This window comes from Schistocerca piceifrons, chromosome X (genome assembly GCF_021461385.2).
Source record: "Schistocerca piceifrons isolate TAMUIC-IGC-003096 chromosome X, iqSchPice1.1, whole genome shotgun sequence".
Taxonomy (NCBI): Eukaryota; Metazoa; Arthropoda; class Insecta; order Orthoptera; family Acrididae; genus Schistocerca; species Schistocerca piceifrons.
The window spans coordinates 439,510,050-439,534,808 of NC_060149.1; the positions used below are offsets into that span (position 1 = coordinate 439,510,050).

The 24,759-nt window shown below is 43.3% G+C and overlaps 1 protein-coding gene across 1 annotated transcript in view; it reads right to left on the minus strand.

Moving 5' to 3' along the window:
- Positions 1-24,759, minus strand: part of LOC124721823 (protein FAM91A1) — a 163,912-nt gene that overhangs the window by 94,169 nt on the left and 44,984 nt on the right. Inside the window, exon 3 of the mRNA XM_047246944.1 lies at positions 10,160-10,341. Within this exon, the coding sequence (XP_047102900.1) occupies positions 10,160-10,341 (182 nt within the window). The remainder of the gene's footprint in view (positions 1-10,159; positions 10,342-24,759) is intronic.

Genomic DNA, 24,759 nt, shown 5'->3' on the forward strand with positions numbered 1-24,759 from the left:
GCCACAATTTAAGGGGGACACCCAATATGACCGATGCAAAGGCGACATAGGACTGTGGATTCGTTTTGGGAGAAGCTAAAGAAAGAGCACCATGCTGCAGCAGTCTCCTCAATTGTGTAGAGTTTATTAGATGGGGCAGTAGACAGCCAAATGATCTCATTTCATTCCAAAGCAAGCGGAGATCTCATGTGCACCTGCAAATCAACACCAGGGGTTGGCAAAGCAAATGGCAAGTGAGTTAGTGTTCCTCTCGTCAAATGGTTGGCCAGTTCATTCGCCGGGACACCTATACGACTTTGGATGCAGAGAAAGACAACTGAGCAGGCAGCACAATGAAGGTCAGCAAAGGGCAGCAAGAATAGCATCAGTCAATAGCCTGGAGTCTGCTCATTGAGTCAGTACATATTAAAAAGTGTTCAAGGGAGGTCCGTTTAATAAAATGTGATGACACCAAGTGGTGTCATTAACATTATGCAGGTTAAAAGAACTGCAACAAATGTTGGCATTTAGAAAGAGCCTGTTGGGTTACTCAAAAATGGCTCTGAGCACTATGGGACTTAACATCTGTGGTCATTAGTCCCCTAGAACTCAGAACTACTTAAACCCAACTAACCTAAGGGCATCACACACATCCATGCCCAAGGCAGGATTCGAACCTGCGACCAGAGCGGTCACGCGGTTCCAGACTGAAGCGCCTAGACCGGACGACCACACCGGCCGGCTGTTTCCAGTGTAAGTACATGGTTGGTAGTGGATTGTCCTTCATGGGAATCACACTGAAAGGGGGCAAAAGGCCCCAGGATTTGAAAACCCAGCATAATCTGCAGGCAACTATCTTTTATGTAGCAAACAGAGTACCCTGATTCGGCTAATCAGCTGGTAACTTTAGAGAAGTGATGGTTCTCTCCTGGCTTACAGTTTGGGACAACTATGTTAGCGTGTCATTGCTAGGGGAAGGCACCTTGGAGCCAAAGACAGTTGAAGACCTTGAGGAGATTTTGACTTTGAGGAACATTCAAGCGTTGGATCATCTGACTGTGAACTGAATCACGGACTGTTGTCGCTTTTCCAGCAGAAAGGTAACTGGATAGTATGAGGATGCTGATGCTGTTGCAAAGTGGTTCTGCAAGAACCAATGAATCAATACAAAGGCCACCCTGTAGGGCAACACCTGGGACAGCTGTTAAGTGCTGGTGGTCCATAAGACCAATGAGCTTGTCCCATACCTGAGATTAACAGGCATACATTCCCAGGGAGGAGACATAGTGCTCCCAGCATTCCTTCTAACTGCATATGATTAAATAGTGAGCCTTAGCATGAAGTCACTGAAATGTGATAAATGTGATTGCTTATCAGCAATACTGAATAGCTACTGCAATGCCTTTGATCCACCATGGAACCGGCTGACAATGGGCAAACAGAAAGGGGGGAGGGGGGGGGGGGGGAAGGACCTGTAGAAAGGGAATACCAAATACCAATTCCAGCGGTGTGGTGGACAATCGTGTCTGAAATGCCCTGCACAACCTTATCAATACATTTCAAGAGAGAGCTGGTGAAAGTAACAGTGGAGGCACACAAAGGCCAGCTGACTCTGTGAAGTGCCCAATGTGGTAGTCAGTCTGTCTGATTGTGGCAAGGAAACAACATCACTGGAAAGTGGTAACTGTCAAAAAGTTCACTGTGTAGTGACGAATGTAGTGAAGCCACAAAATTAGGGGAGAGACCATTGGATCAATAGCTTACAAGGTATCATGGACAGCACTGAAGAGGGTATGAGAAATATCACTGAGGAGGCACAGACCATGGTCTGTGAGAAACTGGTCGATTCGAAGGCTACTATGAGAAGATGTGATACTCCCCCATAGGGGGATGGAGTGCTTTGAAGTCCCCAAGCACAAGAAAAGGGGGAAGGGGGTGGAGTTGCTGCATAAATGTGGTCAATTCAACGTAAGTAAGTGGCCTGTCTGGAAGTACATAAACACTGTAAATGGTAATTGCTGAGTTCATTTGCACCTGCACTGCATCCAACAAGGAATGAAGGTGAAGCTAGTCACCATCGACATCTGTAGGAACCAGAGTACAGATCCCTCCAGATGCCCTCTCGAAACCAGAATGGTTTGCAACAGAACGCACAATAACCACAGAGCATTGGAGAATGGTCACCACTGAAGTGCATTTCTTGGAGAGCAATGAAAACCACAAAAGAAGAGGATATAAGGTGCTGTAGTTCCGGCAGGTGACAGCAGCACCTATTACAATGCCACTGAATGGCCATGTGACTTGTGGTCAGGTTTGGTGAGAAGGGGCCAGGATGGCCAGTCATGCTGTAGGATCACTGCCTGCAGCCAGTGAGGACAGAACCACATCCACATACATCGACTCAGAATCCGACTGCGTGGAGGGATCTGGTATCTCCAGAGGCATCAGAAGAGCCCTGTCCCTATATTATTTCTATTGCTTCTTCTTCTTCTTTTACTTTGTAGCCTTTGGTGAGCAAAGTTCCTCAAGGGCTAACCACATTGAGCACACGGACAGATGAAGAGTGGACAGTCCTGGGACCCACAGGCCATGGGTTCTTCAGCCATTGTTTGGTGTCAGGCCTCTGGTCTGAGGTTGCCAGGGAGAGGGATTCAAGAAGGAACCCTGTCACTGGTAAACACCAAAGATTGAGAATGGCCTTCCAATCACTTGTGGGAACTGGTTCCTAAAGAATGTACCACGTGAACCATGAGAGAGGAGGGTTGGGGATATCAGGTTTAGGGAAGTTTGAGGTAGGGGCGACAATGGTCATGATGTTAGCATAATTGATCATCATATCCACAGGAATCAGATGTTCATATTCCTTCTGTGCTTCACTATATAACAGGTGGTCAACTGATTTGTATTCCTAGGTCTTCTGTTCTTTCTTGAAAACTGGACAAACTAGTGGACATGGAGTATGATGTCCTGCACCACTGACACACACAGTTCGCCACAACTACCTTCATGGAGTGATTGTCCACAGCTGCTGCATTTTGGATCCACCCTGCAGTGGGATATCATACACCCAAAGTGTGCACATCTGAAGCATCTCAGGTGGTGGTACATACAGATTCACATCACATCATACCTGTACACAATGACCTTAACCTTCTCTGCCAGGGCATTTCTTTGAAAGACTAAGATAAAGGCACCTGTAGCTTCATGATTATCATTGGGCCCTTTTTGTACTCGCCTCTTAAAATGTATGTCTTGCCACTGGAAATCAGTCCAAGCTCCCCATCTGTTTTGAATGTAAGAGCTCTGTGGAAGATGATTTCTTACACCTAGTTTAAAGATGTGTGGAGCAGTGGTCACACGTAAGTCACCTACACGATCACAAGCCTGAAGAGAGCTGTAGTTTGTGCAGAAAAGGAAATTTTAATTAATAATGAACCATTTTGCATTTTCCCCAGTGATTCAACTTCCCCAATTTTTCTTCAATGTTTTCAACAAAAAACAATGGTTTCATTGGAGTAAAAGTACCCCTATCAGTCCCAGCAAAGGCCATGTATTGGGGGAAGCGTTTTGCACCCCAATGTCTGACTTGACCCTCTTCCAATGGTGTAACCAGGGAAGAAAACACCGTGGGGTCATACCACTCTGCATTAGTATAATCTTTCCCATCTGAAGAGGCTACTGGGCTTGTGACCACCAGCAGAAGAAACATCATGGTACCATCCACTCTGAATGATGGCTCTCCCAATGGGCGCATTGAGCCACAGCAACAGTTATCTGGCCAATGAACTGTTGCCTGGAGTCCCTGTGCCCCAGCCACAATGGGCACACACTCCTTGGCTTGCGTGGCACCAACAGGACAATCCCTGCATAGTCAGAAGGTTACTGCCTTGCAGATACTTGATGACCCCTCCCCCATCAACAGAATGGCTACCAATCAGCACCAAGATAACCACCAAATGGAAAATTAGAGAAGGAAAAAAAATAGACAGACAGACTTGCAGCACAGAAATGTAAGTAGCGCTGAAAGGGCTGGGGACCCATGGTGGCCAAGCACATACTCACAAAAGTGTAATGACAGGGTGTATACGCGGACAAGGAAAAAAAATTCCCGGATTTTTCGGTTAAAAACACACTTTCTCCCGGGTGAAAACACACTTTTTCCATCTTAAGTGACAGTATATTTTCCCTCGGAACTGCAAAACTTATCAATCCTTTGAAGGTTATGGTTTTGGACATGGGCGCAGAATTTCCCGGCTCTTTAGAAAACAAAAATAAGGGAAAGACACGTTTTGGAAATATCTTTGATGTGCAGCAACATGTACGCTGCCTACTTTCGTATTACGAAAATATACATTGGAATTCCACCAAATACCGCATGTTACTTTCCGAATCACTGAAATCGAGATTGCAATGCGCTTTTGTAAGCTCATGTCACGTGATCTCGCCAGCCGATAACAGCGAATATTTAGAGCACAGGACGCGTGATGTAGTCAGCCAATAGCAACATCATTGTTAAGTAGCAGTAACACTCAAGTTAATGGTTTAAGATGGTTTAAATGGCTCTGAGCACTATGGGACTCAACTGCTGTGGGCATCAGTCCCCTAGAACTCAGAACTACTTAAACCTAACTAACCTAAGGACATCACACACATCCATGCCCGAGACAGGATTCGAACCTGCGACCATAGCAGTCTCGCGGTTCCAGACTGTAGCGCCTAGAACCGCACGGCCACTCCGGCCGGCCTAATGGTTTAAATTAATATACACAGTGTTCACATATAATAGTGGTCTCTAAGGTTAAAGCTGCAAGAGAAGCTAATCTTTTGCATGTAATACTGATTTTTTTGTGCGTGTTACACTTTACGATATATCACACAAATGTGCCAGTACATTTTTTAATAATGACATAAATGTCTGATCTTCAGTGTTCGAAATTCTTCTAAATGGTTCTTCATCAAAGTGTTTATTTTTAATTGAGAGTCAAACGCTCTGAGATTTAAGAAATTCATGGTATATTCTCGCGCATAACCAACTTATGTTAAAGGATATTTACTTTGAAAGTAACGCTTTTCAAACCAGCATTCGCAATATTTTTCCGTGACCTGTTAGAAATAGGTTCGTTTCAGTAGTTGCCAAGCAGCGCCAGGTAATAGGCGACACCGCACTAGCACAGCTACCATGACGTAGGAAGCCCGTATGTACGCAAATGTAAAACATTAAAAGATCATACGTTACGTCATAAAAAAAAAACAAGACATCAGAGGATACTCCAAGAGCACCAGAATTTCGTGAACCATAATAAAATGTGCACATTTAAACTACAACTTAAAGTACACATTCGTATGTCCAGATTCCCAATGAAGTAGACCTCGACCAGATATTAAGCTTTTCAGTGTGGTTGGGTTGTTTTGGGGAAGGAGACCAGACAACGAGGTCATTGGTCTCATTGGATTAGGGAAGGATGGGGAAGGAAGTCGGCCATGCCCTTTCAGAGGGACCATCCCGGCATTTGCCTGGAGTGATTTAGGGAAATCACGGAAAACTTAAATCAGGATGGCCGGACGCGGGATTGAGCTGTTGTCCTCCCGAATACGAGTCCAGTGTTTTCAGTGTGGTTTTCAGGGTGTAAATTTTCTTGGAGCACCAGTACTGTATTACATAGTGTTTGGTTCTTTATTATGGCATAATGCCATACATGCTAGAAGATGAAAACGTGCACTTGAAATGCAGCGAACAGTTGAAACTAGCCAGTACTGTCGAATTAAAAATTTCATTTCAAATACATTGACTGCCTCTGTGGAAAAAGTTAATAAAAGCCAAACTTCTTTAGCAAACAGACAAAAATAACTTCATTGTTCTGCAAGGCGATTAACGCCTGACTGACAGAAAGGTGTAAATAAAATAAAATCTGAAACTAACAACGTATTTTAGCCTTCCGTAATTATGTGAATGTATTTTAATTCACTTGATACCTCCCGGCCACAGATATTCGTTTTGTTTTCATTTGACGTGAGAGTAAACGAAGGGGAAACAGCAAAATAACTAAACGTAAACACGGGTCATGTGGAGACTACCCACTATAACTCAGGCTGCTTTGCGTATCAGCCCCGGATCTATGATATTTGCGAACCGGGTCAATACTAAAAAAAAATTGAATTTTCAAAAATATGTGTATCTTGTAGGGCACATCATTCTGAAAAGTTTGAAACATAAAACATATGTGTTCGAGAAAATGTAAGACATGTTATTTGGTCTTAAGTGTGCCGAAGTGCAGTGCCATGCCTCTTCATACAGCATGTTCTATCTCACGTCACTGTGTTTCGCTCTGTGGAATTGAAACGTGTATATTTTGTAATCGATGCCATCAAACTATATTCAGGACAGTGGAAAATGAAATGTCCTGTGGTGCCTCTCCTGCTCCCAGTTGGCCGGTTTGACAGCCTGCCCCTCTTTTTTACTTAAAAAAAAAAAAACCTCACCATTAATAGCGGATGGGATTATTTGTAATCGGGCGAACAAGAACTCTTCAGAAACTTACACTCTTCATTGTCTATTAGCTAATAACTTGATGTTTTGTGTGACATAAATATATATAGGATACATAAAACCAATATAGACCAGAGACAAGCAAGAAAGTACACCTTTCTTCAATCCTTACCTCCTAGCATTTTTTTCTCTCTAATCTTGCTACAGCTTTGCATGACGTGCTTGCCTTCCTGCGCAAGAATCTGTTACCTCACTAAAGTTCGTCAAACGTTTTGCTACATGAAAAATCGAAATTTCATTATCTAATACTGAAAAAGGTGTTAATACAAATAATACCCAAGACTGGTGTGGTTTCTCGATCTGATTACATATATTTTGTCACTGTATGTTAGATAAAACAAAATAGGTCTTTCTAATATTGCAGGAATTTTGTAACACACACCAAATAAGCGAGAATATCTTGGCACAAATGGTCATTTTTATAACACGACAGAATATAATTCACGAAGTACCAATATCAAATGCCTATTAGGCCTACTGCAAGCAAAGAGATTTATGTTAGGAAATAGTTTCACATTTCATTCATACGCACCAGTTTCTCAAGCATGAGATCGAAAAGTAGTATTACGAAATTTTTATATAAATTTAGAATCATCTTATTCTTCCATAATTTGTGTGATGTCCCCATTTCTTCTGCTTCCTCGTTCTAACAATCTTGTCATCACCAATTCTATGGCTATTCCTGCCATTGTCAAAATTTGTTCACTGATTAACTTCACTAACCCTGCCAGAATCACCGGTTTAGTTACCCCACGATTGTTCTGCAGTTAGGCGTTGTTACATATTCGTACAAAATGTTTTCTGCGTTACTTCCAAAATAGAACTTAAGCTGCTAGCCGGGGACTGTACAACTGGTCCTTACTAGTGTAGCGATCTGGCCAAAACTTTGTCAAAATTTCATTTTCTTGGATAAAACAAGAAGATAATACATAATCTTTCTCACTTGTTATTCCTGTAGTCGTTTGTTTCCATTCTGGTAGACTGAATCTATGGATTTCGCTAGTAATTATAACAACGCTGATCATTCGAAAACCCAATCAACCACATAATACGACAGCAATTGGCATTCATTCGTTCGGCGTTACTCCGCTCAGCTCATATGGCCCCATCCCCTTTTGTCTGCGGAAAGTTTATTTCTAGATGCGACACGGCTTCTCCTGACAGACACATAATGTACACTATGCACGCCTTCAAAAATCAACTTATGATTCATTCAGAAATGAACTTAAAATGTGTTCAAAAATCTTCAAAAACCAACAGGGATGCGTTTCAAAATCATATAAATGATCGATAGATCAACGTGCGCTGGATGCTAGGTGCTTTATGAAACAAGTTTTCTTTCCTCGAGAATGTGAATTTGGCGCCCCCTTTTCTCGGTAGCATCTAGCTGCTTGCTGCGACTGCTTGCACAGCCAACAGCCACATTCCTGTAGCCAGAAGCGGCAGAATCTACTACTCAAACATGACTCAACAGCGCGTGCCCGCTCATAACTGCTAACACAAATCAAATGTAAACGGTTGTGACTTCATGCTCTTCGGAGGGAATTTGTTGTTATGAAGTATTGCATAGTCTTCCCAAAGCCTTTGACACATTTGCTGTTGGCAGACGCTTGCATGACGACTATGTGCGCATTCCCTTTACAATTTAAGTTATTTTCCTTTTTTTCTCTCGTTTATGTGTTATTGTTGAAGTATTATTCTGCAGTAGTGGGATACAGTAATATCCTTTGTTAGAGTAACGGTTCTTACTAGTCAAAATTACGAAAATTTAACTGAAAACTAAAACAATGAAAAATTCCCCGAATTCCACAAAATTCCCGAGTTTTTCCCGGTTTTCTCCCGGACGAAAAAATTCCTGGGTTTTTCCCGGATCTCCCGGTTGTCCTGGGTCATATACACCCTGAATGAGCCACCTAGGAGTGAGGATGGGGGGCTGAGGTGGGGAAGGGGTATTTGGGTGTTATGAGTGAGGAAACAAATTAGCATTTCATCAAGATGTGAAAATGATGGAAATTCTGCTTCTGTTTCAGGTATGGTAGAATATCAATATGAGGGAAGACTACAGCTGGTAAGTTCACTGAGATTTGAAAAGTGAAAATCATGAGATAAAAACTATAGTACATGCTTTAATGAGAATAGAGAAAGGAAATATAAGGAAACTGATGCATACCTACTTTAGTAAAACATATGTTCAAGTTTGAAAAAAATTAAATTACTTTTCAGTCACTAATTCCTAGTTTATAATGATGTCACATTGTGATAAAACTGTATGTGAGGGGGAAAAGCAGAGGTCAGATATGAATTAAGTGTCGAGCATCTAGAAAGCAGTGCAATGACAATTAACAAAGTGGAGGGGCAGATGCTGTGTGGTACGAGTGTAGCCCACCACATTGACTACGGTTCAACAAGGCTCTCTTCCTTATTGTTGATGCAAGCAGTCTATACAATCACGTTCCTGAAGACATCAGCTGAAACTATGTTTATATGGCAATAATGTTTATCATCCCATTTTTGTTTTCTCCTTCGCAGTATGTTGATCTGTACATTAAATATGTAAATACTCAATTCCACGCAGCCATTAGCACAATTAATGTAACACTAAAAATTACTGGAATATTTATTAGAGATGTAATTTTTGCACACATGGCTTGCAGATGAGCAGTAATTTCAGAAAAATCCCAAATTTGCATACTAACTACAAGACAAATAGAAAAGTTAATTCCGGTAATCTTAATATATGAGAGTTGCCCAGAAAGTAATGCACCACATTTTTTTTCCAGCTGAAAACAGTGCTACTAATACGAAACATTACGTATGTATTATTTGAAGTCTCCTGAGTGAACGCGCCAAGTTTCCGTCACTTCCGATAGATAGCGTAGCTGCAGGACAGTTTCAAAATGGTGTCTGTAGGTGATGTACATTACAAGCAACCTGACATCATCAAATTTCTCACTGCAGAGAAAGAAACGGTGGAGAACATTGACAAAATCTCGTGCAAAGTCTGCGGAGCATCTGCTGTCGACATAAGTACAATTAGTTGCTGTTCACGGAGGGTGAGGTCATCAGAAGGTGGTTTGGCACAGCTCCACTATTTGCAGCAGTGGTGGAGACATCCACGGCTGTCAAACCTGACATTTTGCAGTGAGCTGATGTCATTCATGAGGACAGATGCATTACAACTCAGCAGTTGGCTGCATCTGTCAATCAGCAAAGGAATTTCACGCAGTGAGGCACTGGCTCTGCCACCAGGACAAGGATTGGTACTGACAGGGCATACACAGCCTTGTCTCACGTTGGAGGAAGGCTATACAACGGGATGGAGATTAAATGGAAAAATTGGGTGTGTAGATAAAACACGATTCTTTCATGTGTATTCTCATTATGTTCAATAAAGAATTGTTGAAAGAAAAAATGCGGTGCATTAGTTTCTGGGCAACCCTTGTACATTAAGATTACCAGAATTAACTTTTCTATTAGTCTTGTAGTTAGTGTGTATATTTGGGATGTTCTGAAATTATTGTTCATCTACAAACCACATGTACAGGAAATGTTTATAGAAAAAAGGTTTTACAGACTCATGATAATTACACGTAAACAGCATGGTCACAGTTAACATTTGAAGGATATTCTGACCTTTATATCATCCTCAATTACCAAACCAACTTCAACATTCCACCATGGCTTAACCATAATTTTTGCCGGTTTTGCTGGCAAAAGATCCCTAATTGTCTTCTTTCTAAAGAGCCTCGGCCGAGTACGATACTGGTTCATTAGTTCTATATACTCATTTCTGCCAATTCCTAATAATCTGAGACCTGAAACAAAAGAAAACCTCATTTAGATAACAGAGCAGAATCAGTATAATAACAGTAAACTCATACCTATATGTAAGATGCCCAGGAACTTGTGAATTGTGCACCAACTTTTGCTCAATCGGGTCAGCCACACTGAAGCTGTCATGGTCATCATCTGGTGTCTCTGCAATTAGCAGTCACAAAGTAATAGACTACTGTGTTATTATAGAGAAAATATATTACAAAGGCAGGGGATATTTTGAAACAGACCACAGACTGGGTGCATTCTTGGACAGACTAATGCACCTGATAAATCCAAAACACAAATACTGGTTATTATATTTAAAAATATGCATTTGACTGTAGAGTTCAGACCCTGCATAAGTCTTCTTTGATGATGATGCTGAAAATGCAGTACCTGTGAATTAAGACCATCACTGATTGTGTTCAGAAACTTCGAGTTAAACAGAGTGACACAATATGTCACATGCACCAAGGAGAGGAAAAAACCACTCTCACATGAACAATTCTTTCAGGCTTTTTGGTATCCCATATTCTTCCATGCTAGAGGCAGAGATTCCAAGTGTCATTCTGAAACCGAGCTGCAGGAATATATCGCCAAAAGAAGAAAATAATGTCAACAGAATCAAGGAAGCTATTTTAGTTCTTTTTAAGACTAATAAGAAATAAAACTACAAAATATATTTAAACTCACAGCAAAAAGAAAAAAGAGAGAGAGAGAGAGAGAGAAGAAAAATCTGTTACTTCCACAAACCAAATGCTGCAAAACATGCAGTAAACTGGTAACAACAGTACATCTGAGGTGTGAAGACAAACTGAATTTTTTTTGTCTGATGTGTACATACACACTGATCACTTTTTGTGAAAGGAGCGATTAATGGAGAGTTGATAACCTAGAAATATAATCTAGGTACAAATTTGCCCAACAGAAATCCACAACAGAGCACAACTGTACTAAAATAAAGTCAGTTTACATTGAGTGGTGAGTGACTTTTATATTTTGATTCTATATTCCAAAATAAGCCACAAAAGTTTACAAAATGGTGTAGCAGGAATATGTTTAAAATTTTCTTTCATAACAAACACCATTTCATTGGTTCAAAATTTAATGTTGACTGTGTTGGTTAGAGAGGATGTAATACTGTTTTCCCTTTTCAAGAGGTGGATGATTTGTCAGTATCAAGTAATTAGCCCCTCCCTCTCCACCACACACAATAGTTATTGCAGAATTATATTACACATTAGTTTCGATGAAAGTATAGAACACATCTGATAAAATTTCCCTGATCTGCAACCATCTGATTGATATCTGAACCACAATCTCTCAGAATTATATGTAGCATATCTACCAGCATTGGCGAATACAGCTTACTGTGAGCATACAACTTTACTTGTTTCAAAGAGACAATATCAATCTAAACACACATCTAACTTATTTTGTAAGTACAGAATTAAACCCTGCTCTCTTAAGAAATGTAACAATGACTAAGTAGTTATGCATAATCAAATAAAACTCTCATCATTTCTAAGTCAGATTACAAATATCTTATCTGACATAGCACAAGCTGTACAAAATAATGAAATATGTGTTTACATTGAAAAATATAGCATGGGATGGTTATAATATACTCATATGGATTATATCAATACTCACAATAAAAGTGAAGTGAAGAAAAGTAATTCTTGAAAATATCTACGTACAATTAAAGGCACTTTCAAACTCCCCCCCCCCCCCCCCCCCCCCAACTCTCTCTCTCTCTCTCTCTCTCTCTCTCTCTCTCTCTCTCTCTCTCTCTCTCTCTCTCTCTCTCTCTCTGTGTGTGTGTGTGTGTGTGTGTGTGTGTGTGTGAGAGCGCGCGCGTGCGTGCGTGCGTGTGTATGTTTAAAATATTTCATTACAAAGTCAGTGCTACATTATTTGAAATAAGTGTTGTACATCACCATACATTAACTTTGCTCTGTACATACAAGCCAGTTATGTGCTCTTAATGTAATGTGTCTATAATATGTAATTTCACATTTCTTTTTTCTCTTCTACCATGCGTAAGGCCTTGCTTGAAATTTTGCATCTGCATTTGGTCCTTCCATCTTTTTGCTGATCTGCCAGTGCATCTTTTAACTTGCAGAATATCTTATGAAAAATTTAGTGGTTATCTGGACTCCTCCATTCACAAAGATTGAATATCAACTTTTGCCTATTTTCTTCCACCTTATTAATTATGTCTCAAACTTTATGTATCCTGCTATGTTCCTGAACAATTTCATTTCATTGGCCTGTAATATAATTTTATCTTTTTTCAGAACCCAAGATTCATTCTCATACAGCAATGTTGGTACTGACATAACTTCAAGACTGCATTGCCTCTAATGACCTCAAAAATGTGAAAACTAATAGCAACAAAATGAAATTGCATTAATAAATGCACTGCAAAACTAGCCGATTGCTGTTTATTCACTCATCATTGTAGCTACTCCACTCCTGGAATTTAAGTAACATCTGTATCACAGGGATTAAAATTCAAATACATAGTTCAAGAAACAAGAGAGTAGGGAAGAGCAAGAGAGAGAAAGGGTAAGGGGGAGGGGGAGGGGGAGAGGGGAGGGAGGGACGGAGGGAGGGAGGGAGGGAGGGAGGGGGAGAGAGAGAGAGAGAGAGAGAGAGAGTACTGAATCACAACTGAAGTAAGTTTTGGATCTGTGTTGCATTTTACCAAGGGCCTTGAAGCTAGAGTTATTACTGTCTAAACATCCGTAACACAAGAGCATAACAGTAAAAATATTCAGACAAAACACTCTTTCATTTTATCACATTAACATATATCGCATATGGACATACGTAAAGAGCTGAAGACTGCAATGAATCAGAACACTTTGCAACACGGAATCTTAAGAAAGACACATATATGTCTTACACATTACCATAACAAAAATAAATAGCTGTATATTGCTGAAAAGTTTTGAGAAGAAGCATATTAGTATACAGCACAATAAAAAGTAATGAATGATGAATGCATTCTGAATGCGAGTGCTGTAGTGGCTGTAACTTTATTGCCCAACTGTACAGCTGTGTCAAAATGCTAATGTAGTGCAGTTGTGAGTAAAACAGACAAAATGGTTAGCAGTTAACAACTCACCAAAAAAAATTGGCAATGTGCAACTGGAAGATTCTAAGCAGGGAAAAAAATGAGGAAAATTGTGAAAGGCAACTAAATCTTCATCCCTTAGCAATCTGCAAATTGTGTAAAAAATTCCATTAAATGTATAATGCCTTGCCAAGTCATGATAGGGCCAATAGTATTATCACTCAAACAGGTAGACAACATTAAATCAAATGCATGCACACTGTGGGTACCACCAGCTGACCTGTATCTGCATGTATGGTTTGCAGATGCCTTTGTGTAGTTTGGATCAATTTAGATTTGATTGTTTCGAGGTGCTCAATAATGATCTTCAGCACCCATGCCTAAAATAATCAGACACAATATTGTTAACAACCCTGAAACATAATTAAAAATTTAGTAAAAATCATATACAAAAGTCTCTCTCTCTCTCTCTCTCTCTCTCTCTCTCTCTCTCTCTCTCTCTCACACACACACACACACACACACACACACACACACACACACACACACACACACACACACACACAAAATCAGATCAGTTTATTTATTAAAAAAAAAAATACAAGTGGTGGTGGTGGTGGTGGTGGTAGCAGTGGCAATTGTTGTTGTATTTTGGTTAAGGGACGAAATTATGGGGTTATCAGTTCCTCATATTCACGAAACAAGCCCTAAAATGGTACTGTCATAAACTACTGGCAAAGACCGTCTAGTCGAGGTATTTGGAGCAATAGAGATGCTTAGAGTAGTTTCACAAGAGATAAGGTGAACATAGGATCAGGTTGTCTTATAGGCTGGGGATTAGATGGGGGAACCTGGATCGCATTTGCAGCAAGATATGCACCATCCGACCCCCCCCCCCCCCCCCCAAATGCAATGCCAGACCCACAGCTGACTTGATGCAGCATTGGAACAGTGTTGTTCATTGCTGGCTGTTCAAACTGCAAGACTAGGAAGGATGATAAGTGCAAAATTTTACTTATTGCAAGTATACATTATATTAGGAATAATAAATGATTAAATTTCTCAGTGATTTAAGGATGTACAGAATGTAAATTTTAGTACATACAGCTGTCATCTCCGACAGCTACAATGGCTCTAACCCTTTGGGCATCAAATCGAGCTGGGCTTGTATGATGAATATGTGTATGTTGTTCCATGTGGTTCCAGCTCTTAAATCAGAATTCATTAATCATAGCAACTGATGAATAGTGGGGTGCTAGTCTTTCAGTACCCCGAACTCCACGTTTTCAATGGGTTAGAGTCCTGCACTATGTTGAGGGTCAGGGGTCAGAACAGCTGGGGAAGGAGAAGGATCTGATAGCTGGGATGGTGGGAAATTAGTGGACGGGCTAGGCATAGCTGAGTAGTAGTTGGTGACATCAAAACTGCAAGGATGAGATTCCAGACACCATCAGAAGACTGTCTATTGGGCTTTTCTGGAAACTTGCAGTGTCAATGTTTATCCTATAATGGTGAACAGGGTCTAGTAATTGCAATGCTGATGAAGCTGCTGAATGTACACCTGGCATCCACATCCCCACTGTAACAAAACTAGAGCTCTACAGAAGCGTAATAGTATGATATTATCCACATCACAAGGGGTATGACTGAAAAATCTGAGTGCATTCTGTTTCCACATACAACTTAATTTGAGCTGACAGCGGAGGAAGCCACATCAGTTCATCATCGAAGAGTAGGCTCGGAAAGTTGGACTGTGCAACTACTTTGAGACAATGGATTCCTAAGAAAAATTCCACATATGAGTGGATTATGGTGAGACAATAAAAGAATGAATTGCATTTTGATGGGGAGAAATGAGAATCATGGTGATGGACCCATGACAATGTCCTTCTGGCCGCATTGCAGTTGATACCCAGAAACAGGCATGGACTGAAAGCTGTACCAAATAAAAAAGTCATCTAAATAGAGGGCAGGAGAAACTGTTGGCTCTACAAAGTTCATGTGGGCATTGGTAGCTTTAAGAAAAAGGGCAACACTAAGGATGGAACCCTGGGGTACAACATTCTCGTCCGACTGTGGGTTCAGATTAGCCCTGAACTATCAATGAGGCAAGAATTGTAGATAAATATCAATAAAGCACCACAGGGGTATAGTCAAGATATGGTGGCACCCAATTGTGTCATGCAGTTTAGGTAAGTCGAAGAAAACTGCAATAAGATGGTGGCATTTAGAAAAGACTTCTTGTATTGCCACTTCTAACCCAACCAGGTGGACCAATCCTCCCAAAAATCACACTTGCAGATGGATAAATGGCCTTATGACTCAAGGACCCAGGTGATTGGTTAGTAGATATCAATGAAGGTTGAGTCCTTTCCAGGCTTACGGAATGGGATTTCTCCATTGTGAGGAAAATTCACCTCTAAACCCAATATGATTGAAAACTCTATTAAGGTAATTTTTCTGATCTACATTCCAACAATGGATTATTTAATTATGGATCAGGTCAGCACGTGGGGCCATTTCATTAGATGGGTTGAGGTGACAAAGCACTTCTCATTCCATAAATGGTTTTTCATATGACCACAAACAGTTCACAGTAAAAGGTGGAAAGGTGTCCTCCACCCTATGTTTATATACCTGGAAAGCAGGGAGATCAAAAATGGTCACTGATGCAGCCACAAAGTTGGATTGCAATATATTCTTCAAGGACAGATTGAGCAGTGCAAATACCAGCATGAAGCTGAAGACCAGGGACAGCCACCAACCATTGGTAGCCAAGAAACCCATAGAGTTTCAGACAAGGGTGCATGCATTTCCAGGGGACAATGGTATCATTCAAAGCTTTATTTTTTTTTTTTTTTTTTGGTTTAAAACTAAGTCCTCATACACAGCCATTTGAAATATTATAACGATGACCACAGAGAGGTGTCATTTTATCACTGAAGGGCTCACCATTAGTCATGGACTGTCACCACAGTTCCCGCAGACCTACTATGACCCCAACCATCAGTGATGAGAGCTCTTGGAGAACGAATTCACTACCTTCTGAGGAAGGAAGGAAGATTAGCATTCAATGTCCCAGTGACATCGAGGTAATTGGAGACAGAGCCCAAGCTCAGAATGTTTTGTTTAAGAATGGAAAAGGAAACTGACCCTGACCTTTCAAAGGAACTACCCTGGTGGTGTTGTGGGGCAATTTAGGAAAATCATGGAAAACCTAAATCTGGATGCCTGGACGTGGATTTGAACTTTCATCCTCCCGAATCCAAATCCAGTGTGTCAATCACTGCACCACTTCATTTGGTCGCTATATCAGCAGAGTTGGTAAATGCTGTTGTTTCATATCAAAGAATATTGTCAACAGGTCAAGATAGAGAAACAGCAAAAGTGACATTCAAAAGGGTAGCCAGTTTGTCCTCTGGAAGGCCCAACCGGCCAGTTGGTTGTAATGATCATTACATACAGCCAATTGGCTAAGCTGGGTGAGCAAAGTGTATGATCAATGGACAAGAACAAAATCTTGCACTGCACTGAAATGGACAGGGGGCTCTGTCATTATGGTAACACAGTTAAAAATTCGGCAAGCCTCCTGCTGTTCCTGAGAGCTGACACAAGTTTTAGCATGGACACAAGTGGGTTCATTTTACTGAGTAAATCAACTATTGACAAAGGTGGATTCATTGGGAAATCAATACGGTGTATGTCAGAGATGGACGCACTTAAAGCACCACAAACACGGTGGTACATATGTCTTGACATCACAGTGGTAAACCAGGATCTTCACCATTCCTGTGAGAGTGATCCCTCCGAACACCAGAATAAATCCTCCCATGCCCACTCTTCTTATCCTCTGAGTCCTTCAGGATAAAGCATACAAACTGCACTCCCCATTGGAGGTTGACATGTAGTTCTTCACCCGATTAAATATCAAGTCCTGGTGACAAATAACATTCTAGGACGAGTATGAGAACTGGAATGTTGTACAAAGTAGAACAGTTCAAGACTGGGTGGAGTCCATGCCTTGATCTGGAGGAAGCCGTTCTGTTCCTTTTTTAGTGCAGTCACCTCTCCAAACTTATCTTTGGTGTGTTCCTTATACAACTGAGATTTGGACAAAAAGGCTCGCCATCCATTCCAGTACAGTGTTGAGCAGAGTTTTCCATGTTGAAATTGCTGTCCCACCTTCCATGACAGAGCCAAGAGCTGGTAAACTTTGCAGTTGTACTGATGAGCATCATAGTGGGACTGAAGAGACTGCCAGGGTCTAGCAACTGCTTGCATGAGCATGTCTGAGACCCTTCATGGCAGATTGCCCACCCTGGTGTCCCCCATTCCAAACAGGTGCCCCACAGCCATGACAACAGTTACCTGGCATGGTGAGTGTTGGCCATAGTCTGGGTATACCAATAGGGACAGGCACCAACTGCTTGGCATGTATGGAGAGTTTAAAGCACAGACACCAGCTGTACAACCCTTGGATTGCTAGGGCCTAAAACTGTGCGGGTAAATGGCAACCAAACTACAATGGACTAGCTACCACATTAGGTTTTCAGTCTGGCAGGTAGTCTGCATAGAACTGGGTGTCACGATGGTCATACCTGGACGGATACCGACATACTGTGTTGGGTGACCTTAACCACACAATTCACACCTCATAGAAATTTTGGAAAGACTGAAGGTGAAATGTGGGTAGGGACCAAAGGAAGCTAAGAAACGTAGGAAGTAATGTAGGAGGTCATGAAAATAAGCAAAGGTAAGACCTCAATGAGAGCTACATCGTCATTAGGAGAATGGGCAAAGGTAGAGGGACTGGAGGACTACAATAGGAGGCATGAATTGCATTATACAAAATTAATGGCTTGGGGCCCAATGCTTGCCACTCACATTCCCACAAAAGAGTCATGGGCCACCAGCAGGATGATTTTGGGGTTTGTGAGTCACATTTGTCCCATATGATTTGAAATTTGTGCACCATGGTTGAGTACCAGAATTATCAGCACTTAAAGCAGCAAATGATGATAGTTGTAAAAGATCTAACTCTCAGGCAGCAGAATCTCTTGCAATGTACTCTAATAACTTCACTATTTTGAAGATAAAATCTAAAAGCAACAGTCTTTTCTAGTTCACCATCTCTCTCTTTTAATATCCCTAACTTTGGTTACATTACCATCATACCAGTTTTGCTGCAGCTCTTTAGTGTCAGAATAAATTTTGTTTTTACAGTTGATAATCCCTTTACTTTAGCTCTGTAGTTACAGCATTTAACAGCTTGTTTACTTTAATGGCTCTCATTGCAGCAGGCAGAAATGTATAGCATTACAACTTCCTAAGTGATTCAAGTAACTCTAAAAAAGTTTCTCTAGTATTTTCTGAAAACTGGATTTGATTTCACATGCACGGCACAGCATTATGAGCTGCCACTTGACGGAAAGACACAGCTCATCTGTCTCTGCACACAAGCTGGAAATGTAATTTGTTCTGTTAACTCCTACTGGCACATTGATTGTGTTATACTGGCCCATTCCTAGTACCAATATAGGAGGCTCACATTGATCTGCCAACAGTAAAAGCAAGATTGAGACAGCATTTCATAACAACCATCTCATGGTAGTTACAGTGAACGAAATCTGACAAGACCGGCGATGACTCAAGAATCCACAGAAACTGGATGACTAGCCAAGGGCCATCAAAAATGAGTTGCCAAGTGTGAGCAGGACGACAACAACAACAACAAGAGGAAGAGAGGCAACAGAAATGGCACGACAGCACTTGCAGACGTTGTAGTGGGGCATAGTGGCCGTAATCAAGTTCCCTGCCCTCCAACATCACTAGGCCGGGACACTAGATTTCCCCCAACCCCTCTGAAATGTGTGCATAGGAGCTGAAGCGACCTGGAATGTTCTTTGGAAGGCAAATCTGCAGCACAGATGATGTCCTGGCACTTCAGCTTGCTAGCTGGTGCAAAGAATCAGGGGGCGCATCGGGCAATGCACTGGGGTGCAGCAGTTTGGGAAACATTGGCTGTGAGTAAAGAGGCTGCAACGAGATGTCCACCTCCATGACCGCATCCATAGGAACTGCCACTGGTGATTTGAAGTTCAAGCTATAACTTTGTGGTTATGGGGCTGGCAAATGTTGTCTTTCCAGGTCTGACTGAGCCACCAGCAGCAGTGCAGCCAGCAGGCATGGATGGATTTGACTAGTATGATGGTACTCCAAACCTCTCTGAGTGTCAACTGTCAAAGCGCTATCCCTGGATGGACACTACAAGCATCTATGCATCTTTAGCCCCATATGAGGGTTCCCACAAAGCAGTGCCTGGTTAATAGTGCTCAGCATTCTGTGCCTGGGGTTTCTAGGACGGTGGGGCTAGGAGATGGAGGATAGTTCACAGCTGCTGCCCATGGTGAAGCTACACTTGGCTAAGACTGTCGATGGCAGTTGTCCCTTAAGTGCTCAGAAATACCGTAGGCACAGCTGTGGTAGAGATGGTTTCCACAGCTTTTAACATTTGCTGTTTATGTGAAGTCTGAGCTGCAGAATCCTTCAAAATCCATCACCATGAATTGGGTCCCCTCATCCTACACAATTGTTTGGGGAAGCCTTTCAATGGCTACAATATGGATGAGTGCATTAAGGTGGTGTCAGTGTTTATGGACACCTTGCTGACCACATAGGGATTGTTACACTAAGTGCCCACAAAAATGACCCACATCAAGCTCAGAAAGGAGATCACGAAGTATAAATGAATGTGGTTCCAGAGGCAACGGGATGTGCCAGTGGGTGAAAGATTGGGGTGGAGTGGGCTGTTGCTAGGCACAAGTGAATAGGCACAAGTGAAACAGCTGTGCATCATGGCCTCCACATCCTTCTTCAGTCATAGCCAGTAGCAGTGTTGCCTCATGAAAGTTTCCATCCATGATGTACCCCAATGCCCGCAATGAGGAGTTGTAAAACTTGAGGCTGCAGGGGAGTCAGAATGATGCCTCAGTGCCAAGCAGCAGAACATCGGTGATGATTGAAAGATGATGGGAGTGGCAATTCCAGGCCTGAAGTTCTGGAATGGTGTTCTTTGAAAAATATGTGGGACAACTAAGGAGCACAGTTTTTCCGGTGTGCCATAAGATACCGTCATTGCGCATGTCTACAATATTTTGCGCAATAGCAATCAGACAACTGTGAAAGGTGTGTTGCCGTTCCATAAGGAAATGAGATTTACTGCTAATCAAAGGCCACATTTGGTTCAGCAGGTAAGCGAGTAGAGCATCCACATCTGTGTTGCAATGTGGGCTTTTATTTAATGGTATAATTGTAGGAGTTGAGGAGAAGTGCCTAATGCTGGAGCCATTGGGCTCTCCTCTCTACAAACTGGGAGCATGGCCCAAAAAGCTCTACCAGCATTTTGTGGTCCGTAATGAATGTGGACTCATTACTGAATATGTTAACTTGGAACGTCTTAATTGCAAAGATAATAAACAAAGCTTCTTTTCTACCAGTGAGCAGTCATTTTGAGTGAGTGTCAACATCTTTGATGCACAGGCAATCAATTGCTCAGTATCATCATCATTCCTATGTGCCAGCACTGCACTTATCCCATATGGAGAAGCATCTGTGGCCAAAACCAGTGAACATGATGGATGCCAAAAAGGGCATAAGACAGGGGGCCTTTTTTTTTTTTTTTTTGGTGGGGTTTAAGGGTGCTCAACTACTGAGGTCATTAGCGCCCAGTCACAGTTATTAGAGCACATGGAATCTAGTAAAACTCAAGGGGAGGGGGGGGGACACCAAAAAGGCTTGACAAAGATGCAGATAAAATAAGTAAAAAAGTTAGATGTCTTCGGACAAGTCAGTCAAAGTTATAAAACGCAGAACACGAGCAGCTGCTCGAGCGTCATCAGCTAAAATATCCAGTAAAGTAGATGGCAGGGACAGGACAACACGAGATTGACTAAAGTGGGGACACGACAATAAAACATGGCGCACTGTTAATGCCTGACCACAAGGGCACTGCGGGGCTGGGTCACCGGAGAGCAGGTAGCGGTGGCTAAACCGGCAATGCCCAATCCGCAACCTGGTCAGAAGGACCTCCTCTAGCCGAGATGGTCGGGAGGAGGTTGTCCAAGTAGTTGGGAGCGGTTTTACTGCCCGGAGCTTGTTTCCTTGGAGGGATGACCAAGCATCCCACCACAACGACATAAGCCTCTTACAAACATCCCCACGAACGTCAGATGACGGGACACAATGGGAGGCTGGCCGAAGCAGGAGGACTGCAGCCTTGGCTGCAGCATCCGCAGCCTCATTCCCAGGCACTCCTACATGTCCGGGAACCCACAGAAAGCTGACAGGAGAACCATTATCAGCGAAAGAATGGAGGGACTGCTGTATCCGTTGGACCAAGGGATGGACCGGATAGGGAGCTCCAAGGCTCTGAAGAGCACTGAGTGAGTCAGAGCAGAGTACATACGATGAATGGCGGTGGCGGCAGGCATACTGAACGGCCTTATGGAGAGCAAAAAGCTCGGCCGTAATGCTGGAACATTGGTCGAGGAGCCGGTATTTAAAGGTGGCGGCCCCGACGACAAAGGCACAGCCGACACCATCGTCAGTTTTGGAGCCATCGGTGTAAATAAAGGTGTGACCGGCAAGTCGAGCACGAAGTTCGACAAACCGTGAGCAATACACTGCAGCTGGAGTACCCTCCTTCGGGAGTGAGCTGAGGACAAGATAAATATGAACCGGAGCCTGGAGCCAAGGTGGTGTCGGGCTCTCACCCTCTCTGAAGGTGGTAGGGAGGGCAAAATCCAATTGTCGAAGCAGGCGATGGAAGCGGACTCCGGGGGGCAGCAGGGCAGACACATACAACCCATACTGATGGTCGAGAGAAACGGCGAAGAAGGACTGGTAAGAAGGGTGGTCGGGCATAGACAACAGCCGGCAGGCATACCGACACAGCAGTACGTCACGCCGGTAGGTCAATGGTAATTCAGCAGCTTCAGCATAAAGACTCTCGACAGGACTAGTGTAGAAGGCTCCGGTCGCAAGATGTAACCCCCGATGGTGGATGGAGTTGAGACGGCGTAAGAGGGATGGCCGAGCAGACGAGTAGACGAAGCACCCATAATCCAGCTTCAATCGGACTATGGACCGATACAAGCGAAGCAGGACAGTGCGATCCGCTCCCCAAGATGAACCACTAAGAACTCTGAGGACATTAAGGGAACGTGTACAATGGGCCGCCAAATAAGAGACATGCGGAGACCAACACAGTTTCCTGTCCAACGTGAGCCCTAGAAATTTAGTTGTTTCCACGAATGGGAGAACAACGGGACCGAGATGTAAGGATGGCGGAAGGAACGCTTTATATCGCCAAAAGTTGATACAAACCGTCTTCTCTTCAGAGAACCGGAAGCCATTTGCCACACTCCATGAGTATAGGCTGTCTAGACAACGCTGAAGGCAGCGCTCCAGGAGGCATGTTCTCTGGGCACTGCAGTAGATCGTGAAGTCATCGACAAAGAGAGAGCCTGAGACATTAGGTGGAATGCAATTCATAATTGGATTGATCGCGATGGCAAAAAGGGCTACGCTCAAGACGGAGCCCTGAGGCACTCCATTCTCCTGGAGGAAGACGTCGGACAATACGGAACCCACACGTACCCTAAACTTTCGATCTGTTAAAAAGGAATCAATACAAAGGGGCAGGCGACCGCGTACGCCCCACCTGTGCATAGTGCGGAGGATACCTCCTCTCCAACAGGTATCATAAGCCTTCTCCAAATCGAAGAACACAGCTACCGTTTGGCGCCTTCGCAAAAAGTTGTTCATGATGAATGTCAACAAGGTCACAAGGTGGTCAACAGTGGAGCAGCGGCGACGAAAGCCGCATTGGACATTGGTAAGTAGCCGTCGAGATTCAAGAATCCAAACTAACCGAGCATGAACCATGGGCTCCATCACCTTACAGACACAGCTTGTAAGAGAAATGGGGCGGTAACTAGAAGGAAGGTGTCTATCCTTCCTGGATTTGGGTGTAGGAACAACAACGGCGTCACGCCAACGCATGGGGACCTGACCTTCGGTCCAGACGCGATTGTAGGTACGAAGAAGGAAGCTTTTGCCCGCCGGAGAAAGGTGTGCCAGCATCTGAACGTGAATGGCATCTGGCCCCGGAGCAGAGGACCGGGACAGTGCAAGCGCACGTTCGAGTTCCCGCATAGTAAAGGGGGCGTTATAAGTTTCCAGATTCAGCAAGTGGAAGGAAGGTCGCCGAGCCTCTTCTGCCTCTTTCCTGGGAAGGAAGGCAGGGTGGTAATGGGCGGAGCTTGAAACCGCCGCGAAAAACCGGCCAAAGGCGTTGGAGACAGCCACAGGATCAACGAGGACCTCATTACCTGAGGTCAGGCCAGGTACCGAGGAGTGGGCCTTAATGCCCGACAGCCGGCGCAGGCCACCCCATACGACAGAAGAGGGAGTAAAACTGTTAAAGGAGCTGGTGAAAGAGGCCCAACAAGCGTTTTTGCTGTCTTTGATGACTCTACGGCATTGCGCTCGGAGTTGTTTGTATCCAATACAATTCGCCAACGTAGGATGGCGGCGAAAGGTGCGTAAAGCACGTCGTCGAGCACGGATAGCGTCTCTACAAGCCTCGTTCCACCAGGGGACGGAAACGCGACGTGAAGAAGAGGTAGTACGAGGAATGGAACGTTCGGCAGCATTGATGATAACAGCCGTGAGGTATTCGACCTGACTGTCACAACTGAGAAAATCGTGGTCCGGAAAGGTCGCCAGGGAGGAGTAAAGTCCCCAGTCAGCTTTCGGTATGTTCCAGCTCGAAGGACGTGGGGATGGGGTGTGGTGCAGGAGACGAACGACACAGGGGAAGTGGTCGCTCGAATAGGTGTCAGAAAGGACATACCACTCGAACCGACGGGCAATAGTGGTAGAACAGATCGAGAGGTCCAAGTGGGAGTAGGTATGAGTAGAGTCCGAGAGGAAAGTCGGGGCGCCAGTATTGAGGCAGACAAGATTGAGATGGTTGAAGACATCCGCCAAGAGTGAGCCTCTTTGACAGGATGCAGGAGAGCCCCAAAGGGGATGATGGGCATTGACGTCGCCAAACAATAAAAACGGTGGGGGAAGCTGAACAATCAGGTGCATCATGTCAGCCCGACTAACAGCGGATGACGATGGAGTGTAGATGGTACAAACTGAAAAAGTAAAAGCAGAAAGAGTAATACGGACAGCTATTGCTTGGAGTGGGGTGGTCAATGGGATGGGATGGTAATAGACACCGTCCCGAACGAGCAACATGACCCCACCATGAGCTGGGATACCG